The sequence below is a fragment of the Furipterus horrens genome, unplaced genomic scaffold (assembly GCF_987537825.1).
Source record: "Furipterus horrens unplaced genomic scaffold, mFurHor1.1.pri manual_scaffold_5, whole genome shotgun sequence".
In the NCBI taxonomy this organism is placed as follows: Eukaryota; Metazoa; Chordata; class Mammalia; order Chiroptera; family Furipteridae; genus Furipterus; species Furipterus horrens.
This window is the reverse complement of record NW_028327175.1, coordinates 102,448,719-102,455,917: the sequence shown is the minus strand read 5'-3', so window position 1 is coordinate 102,455,917 and position 7,199 is coordinate 102,448,719. Positions and strand designations below refer to the sequence as shown.

Genomic DNA, 7,199 nt, shown 5'->3' with positions numbered 1-7,199 from the left:
TCAGGGTGTTTTATGCATAAAGGTCTTCAGCTTAGTGTGATTAACATGTGCCTCTAAGGATGAAAACACATCAAATCTCCTCCTTTTACTGTCAATAAATTTTTTTTTCCTGGTTCTAATAGACTTGACTCATGCTAGTTTATATTTTCAGTGCACAAGAAAATCTCTTCTGACCTTGACCTAAGGGCAAAAGGCCAACGCACCTAGAGTATTATTCCTTGTGCCCTTCTCTGTGGAGCCATGGTTCCTACCTGGGAGAGGTCAGGCCAGCCAGACTCTTGTATTTTATTGATGTGTTTCATTTTCCTTTGATTCACAAATTCAACAGTATTTGGGTACTCACTATAAATATACATCATGCTTTGGACTTGAGGGCATTAACATTATGAACTTAAGAAGTCCTGAGCCTCCAGTAAAATGGGCAAAGGAGCTTACTGATGAACCAAGGAGGGAATATGCTGGAAGACTCGCCAAGAATGAATTGTCTGTAGTCATTCAGGTGCTCAGGGCAAGGCAGTCTTGGGCCCTTCCAGGAACTGAATTATTTGGTAGAATAGAGCACTCTAAGAACAGATGAGAACAGGAGGCAACTGAATAATTCACTCATCCAACATCAACTCACTCACCTTGTAAAGATCTCTAAAACTTAAGAGGAAAAAAAAATCAGGTAACAGAACCTATGAAAGGTACTCTTGTAAGTCAGAAAAGTGCATAAGTGTAACGAAGACTTGGAGGTCAACTCCTAAGTGAATAAAATGTTCAGTACTTTGAGGCTGGGAGCTTCAGTCATTAAAAAAGGATAAATAAAAAAATGTACCTCAAATATTAGAAAAAATTTGCAGGGGAACTGCCTATATTAATAGAATGATTTTAATCTTGACCAACTAATTGGATATTCTAGGATAACAGTGACATATAGTGTTGACCTGGCTGCAAAGAACCCATTTATCATTCACCTGATTAGAACAATAAATAATTTAAACAGTTTCTTGTTACTGCTCAGTTTATTGAACACTGACTCCCAAGGCCAATAGTACCTGGAACCTTTTTAATGAGCAGCATGTTTTCTAGTGAACTACTCCTTACATAACTATTTCTCCACAAAAGTTTCTCAGGGAGCTCTACCAGAACCTTGGGGTAGATGCTAATTCAATATCCAGACTATAAACTAGATACTTAAATACATGTTGAGACAATTATGTTCTTCTGCAAAATACTTACGTTCAGCATGCATACACCATATCTAATTTATGACCTTACACTTATCAGACACCATTTTGGAAGAAAATCACTTTATTTTAATTGATTCACAAACATTAACATCACAAAAGCTGGTTTAAGGAAAGCCACAAAACCATCTGCCCAGTTCCAAACTCAATACCACCTCAATGAACTTCTATGTAGTAAGTACACTCTCTTCCATTGCAATTCTGAGGCAAGAAAACTACTAATAATGAGAGGTTTAACTGGTAGTTTTATACTTTCACTATCAATTATATCTTTATACTAAATTATCTTGGTCATGAGAGATGATTTTCCATTTCTTCATTATGAACTTCTTGATTAGGCTAATCCTGCAAAGAAAAAAGGTACATTAGAATAGCACTTGCTGTTTCTTCTTAACAGAAGCCCTCCCAAAAACCCAGGGATTCTTTCATAAGTTACTGAAGGCATCATGAAACCAACAAAACTTCAACTCTGCATTTGCCACAACTTAAGAAGGAGGGCACATGTGCTTCTGGTGACAGAGCCCTGAGGCAGAAATTTAGCTACTTTGATACTAGGTGTAGCTTCACCAGAGAATTCTGAAAACTTGGACATGTGATCTCTTACCCACAGTTCAACCACCTGAAATAGTTAATTTCTCCCTAAAGTCCTACCAAAATGAAGGTGGGAAAATAAAAAAGTATTTTAATAGATGGTGAATTCTTAGGTTGATAGAAGGAAATTAAGTGAAAACAAGTTGATATTCCAGACAGCCTAAATCTCAGAGTTCTGCTGAGTGATTAAATAAACTCCTCTTTCACAAATGAGGCATGCAGAATGGCAATAATATCAGTCTCTGTGTGCATTCCTGGACTTTGGTGAAAATGGAATATTGTATTCATAGCCTTAAGTCTAGATCACTCACATGCAGTTAACTATAATAAGATCTGTCACACTACTCTTTACCTGTTTAAGGATGAATCATATTCAAAACATAACTGGTAAAAGATTAAGATAATGACTAGAAACCTCTGGACCAGCTCCTAGTTAGAAGTAGCCAATCTTTAGAGTAATTTTTAACAAAATCTCATCTGTCTGTTTAATTTCTTAAACACAGATTCCCTAAGTTCCACAGGGTCCAGGAGTACCACCATTAAACGAATGGAGCATATGCAAGTTCAACCATGGAATGATGTATCACTTACCATTTGCAAACTTGCACTGTTTCAGCACCTCGCTAAAACCCTCACAAAGCTTAAGGTCACTCTGGTTCTGTGCACACTCCAAAAACTGTTTCATCTCATAGTGGCATGGGCCAAACTGCTGCTGCTGCTGTGTAGGCTGAGTTCCCTGAGGCTCCTGCAAAGGCATAACGGAACGTTTAGAAAGGAAGTCAGATTTACACCTGAACAAAGTAGTATCCACTGTCTTTGAGATTAACTGGGGAAACTGAACTAAGCCTAGCGGCAAATTGAAATTTCCATCTAATAACATGGAAAGTGAAATATTTTCAAGGCAGAAAATGACTTTTAGCAAAATTCCAGTTGTAATCACAAAGATTCAAAAACAAAGATGCAAATAAAGTGAAATGGTTATCTGGGCATTTAAAGGCCAGTGGTTTAATAACGTTTCATGGAGAAAAAAAATGGGACTATTATAAAATAAAACAGTACACAACCCATGCTCATCAGAGAAAATGCACATACCTCAGAAAGAGGGGCAGTAGCAAATATCAGGTAAGAGGGATCAGAGAGCAAAGAACTATTAAAGAGATTTTTTGACTACTAAGATTGAGACTGAATTATTTAAGGGTAACCAAGACAAAAATATTTAAAGGGGAAAATGACTGTTTTACAGTGAACCAGGCTGAACTACTGTAATTCTACTCCTTGGGAAGAAATACAATTTGTACAGTATTTGCTGATGATGGCAAAATGTGGCTTTTGATAAAACATTTTCTGTTAACAGCATTGTGAATTCTAAAATTAGACAGTTCTTACACATAAGAAACTTACAAACATACCACTGAAGGGAAACACTGCCCACATTCTTACCTGGTAAGTGATGTCGGGCCTTGAGGTCTCAGTATTACTTCCCCCGCTGAAGCCCCCAGTGATGGCATGGCCGATTGTGTGGCCAACAGCAGAGCCCACAGCCACACCAGCTGCAGTGGTTGCCATCTGGGCCATGAGACCTGGCTGCCGGGGGGCAGCAGCAGGTGAGCCAACTGCAGATGGTGGAGCCGGTGCTGGCGGCTGAGCTACTGGTGCTGGCCTGGGCACAGCTCTCATCTGAGGTGCCCGGCTGTGAAAGTAAAGAACAAAAAAACATGCAGTTTCCACTTCCAACCAGGTTTGGAAATTGTCAACTTAAAAAAAAAACTTGTACATTAAAAGAAACATCAAAATTTTCATTTTATATCTCCATATTGACAGTATACCAGAGTAATTTTTGAATCAAGAGTTCAGTAAACCAGACTTTTCAACCTTTTTTGACTCAGTTACATTATGATCCAGTATATGTATCTAAAATAAGTTTCACAAAACAATTAAAATTTTCTTTCATTTAAAATTATTCAACATAAATACTCTATACTCACAAGAAAACTTTATAGAACACACTTCCCTGAACTGTTTTATTACATTTTATCTCTTCAGCCTTTTGTTAAGGTTGTAATCATCAAGTATAAACTATTTTTCCTGTTTTGCAACCATTTCCATGTAGTCACATAGCCCACAGTATCTTTAAATGTTATTCCAATACTTCATAAAAACTGTAAAATATTAAGAGTTTAACACATCTTTACAGAACTCATCAGAAGTGTAAAGAAAAAAAATATCAAGAGGGAGAGCACGTTATGGGACATTGTAATTTAAGGATAGTCAAGGGAGGTCTCCCTGAGCTGGTAACATTTGAATGAAGACCTTCAGATAGCCATCTGGGGAAATAATCTAGATTAATTCCTTCATTTTACAGATTAGAACACTGAAGCCCAGTGACTGAAAGTGACTTGCCTGAACTGTTTTACCAAAATTAATTTCAACTATTTCTAATCTATATGACATTTGGATGCTTTCAACAATTTCACTCAGATGTCCCGTGCTGCTTTAAAAAATCTTCACATATATTATATTCTCTCTACCCATTTTTAGATTGTTTCCTTGGGTGCTCTTCCCCCAAATAAGGCCAGGTCCAAAGTTTATGACTTCACTTTATAAAAATGTGGTTACCCGTCCTTTGGATACAAGTTTCTTTTCCTAAGGGAACTGCTTCCTTCCACTCCTAGCACACCGTATGAACACAATCCAGTGCAGCAATATGGCTCTGTGCTAAATGTCCTGAATTAGTCACTGGAAAACCAGGGACTGAGACCTGGCTTGCCTACTTAATGGAGGCATGACCTTGGACAAGTCATTTATTCTGAGTCTCCTTTCCCTAACTTCTGTAAAATAGAAATAACATAAATCTCTAGAGTTACCATGAGGTGTCATTAGCAGTACATTTTTAAACTATGTTACGAACTAGAAAACCTCATGTAGACGTTGAAGTCCTGAATGACTTTGTCCCCTATTAGGCTGAGACTGTAAAACGCTCATTGCTTATGACAGGTGCTCAAAGACTTCAATGAATTGAAAGATGATCACTTTCTCAACTATATTACCTTTCTTCTACATTTTCTGCTTTGACATTTCAGCCTGTTTACACCTACAAATGTCCACTTCTTTTAACTTGGCTCTTTCAACTTTTAAATGAGCTATGAGATATTTTAAGCAATAATTCACGAGCATTAGACATTTGAAAATTTACCACTAATGGAAAATCTAGCCAAAGCTTATTTACAACGAGCTTGCAACGGGCGGGGTCGGGCCCACGCAGTAGCGGCCTTGAGACTCCCTCGTCCGCAGCCTTCGCCCGCCTCCGCCCGGCCCCGTCGAGGCCTAACGCGGCCACCCTCTGCGTCACGGCGTCGGCAAAGCCCCAAACCCCGTGGTGACCTCACCTGGCCGGAGGGGCCACGCGGGAGGTGCGGCTTCGGCTTCCACGCGGCATCGCAACTGCTCTATACCTCTGCGTCTACAAGTGCGAAACTCGAAGACGACCTCGGCGGCTTCTGGAGCGGGAGAGCGGAAAACAGGAGGCGGGCTGTCCGCGCGCGACCAATCAACAAACAGGCAGAGCTCTTCCGTTTGCTGACGTCTCCATGGGCCTGAAGGTCACTGGAAGAACAGGAGGACGCGGCGGCGTCTCGTCGCACACAGTTGGCGTCAGGAGCTGGACGTCCGGGCTCTTTAGGAAACCGGAAGTACCTGCGGTTGGGGGGCAAATCTTTCTGTCCCAGCCTAGTTTGACTGAGAATCGCTTGCAGGTTTGTTTGTAGGGCTTGAGGACTGTTTCTGCTTCCTTCAAGCATTTGTATTATTAACGTGGTATGTCAAACCCCATCTTCAGAGGCAGATCTCTCTCGGGACTACCGCTGGACCTTGCATGAATTGCTTAACCTTTCTCAGCATTAAGTTATTTGGATATTTTTGAGGCACAGTGTGGACACGTAATATGAACTGAAGGCAGTTGAAAACTTCCAGGCAGCAAGCTACAGAACAGAATGCATTTCTCTTGTCTGCAGATCTGGTCAACAAAAGTTAGCTTCAGCCAATAAGAGTGCCTTACATTTATGCATTACTAGACATTTTCATCCCGTATTTCATGTTATGGAATTTGTGCCCTTAATTGGGATAGTATTCACTCATAAACAAAAATGTTCTGAATGATCTACAAGTGCCAGCTAGCTAGTTTAGGGAGGGGAGACGCAAAAACCTATATATAACTCAGGTGGTGGTGACATGAAGCAAAAGCAGGGTAAGACAAATTTATGTTGAAGAGGACAGTACTCTTTGAAGAGGCAACATTTGAACAGAGTACTTGAAGTGGGGAAGAAAGTCATGTGTTTATCAAGGGTAAGAGCATTCCGGGCGGAGGGAACAGCAATTGCAAAGGTCCCAAGGGTCTGTGCTTTAGTAATAGTTGATATGAAATGCTTTTAACAATAACATCTTAGAGCCTCTGCAGTAGGGGAAAAGTTGACTAGTGGCGTACCGTGGGGTTGGCGGGGGGGCGGGGGGGGGCTGTTCATGGGAAAGAAAGTACTTGGGGATGGGGTGGGATTTATGGAGGAGAGAAAGCAGAGGTGGAACCTCCACTTCTACTGGATGTCCATCAGAAATTTCCCCTTCTACTAGAGGTAGCAGTTTAACACAGCCTTTCCAGCAACAGCAGGATGTTTGTGGAACCAAGGGGTAAATGCAGAACCTTTTCGTGAAAAACAAAGTTTTATTTTCATAGGACTTCCTCAGAAATCAAAGCTTTATAGGGAGGGGGGTGCTGGGTGGAGGGGAGCAAGGGGGAGAAAATTGGAACGGTTGTAACAATATAATCAATAAAAAACATTTAAAAAAAAAGAAAGCTTTATAAATGGTAAGACTTTGTACTTGCCTTTGGATAATTCATATACAGAGACAGAGAAAAGAAACGTAATAAAGGACACCCTGGCACAAGAACTTAGGGGGAAAACTTTGGATAATCAAGACAGGCATCCAGACTAGCACAATTTTAATTTCTTGATTAAGCATTACTTCCTAAATTGAAGAGAGAATATTTGATGTTTGTACAAGGCTATTTTGTATTAGTAAGAGACTGGAAACATCCTAATATTCTGTCAGAATTCTGGTTATAAAAACCATGGCACATTCACACAATATGTGGCTATTAGAAATAGTAAAGAAGCTTCTCTATCGATATGATTTCCAAGATAAACTATCAGGGGGAAAAAAAGGAAGGGGCAGGATTGAGTATAGTTTGTGTACAATAGAAAAGACAATATTGCACATTTGTTAAATATCTGCAGCTGGTAATGCTGCTTGCCTTCAGGCAGTAGGACTGGGTAGCTGTGGCACAGGGGTGGGACTTTTACTGATAATACACTTTGTATCTTTTGG

The 7,199-nt window shown here is 40.1% G+C and overlaps 1 protein-coding gene across 1 annotated transcript; it reads right to left on the bottom strand.

The window, feature by feature from the left end:
* Nucleotides 1-985: 985 nt before the first annotated feature.
* Nucleotides 986-5,377, bottom strand: CHCHD2 (coiled-coil-helix-coiled-coil-helix domain containing 2). The gene is made up of 4 exons (XM_090276935.1): nt 5,207-5,377; nt 3,261-3,510; nt 2,412-2,565; nt 986-1,574 (listed from the first exon to the last, which is right to left on the bottom strand). Exons 1-4 carry the CDS (start codon nt 5,254-5,256, stop codon nt 1,564-1,566), a joined length of 465 nt encoding a protein of 154 aa, XP_090133061.1. The 5' UTR covers nt 5,257-5,377; the 3' UTR covers nt 986-1,563.
* Nucleotides 5,378-7,199: the final 1,822 nt, after the last annotated feature.

Coding starts and splice junctions, on each gene's coding strand:
- CHCHD2 (XM_090276935.1), bottom strand. CDS start 5,256: ATGCCGCGTGGAAGCCGAAGCCGCACCTCCCGCGTGGCCCCTCCGGCC. Junction 3,511..5,206: donor CGCGTGGCCCCTCCGGCCAG/GTGAGGTCACCA, acceptor TTACTTTCACAG/CCGGGCACCTCAGATGAGAG. Junction 2,566..3,260: donor GGCCCGACATCACTTACCAG/GTAAGAATGTGG, acceptor ATGCCTTTGCAG/GAGCCTCAGGGAACTCAGCC.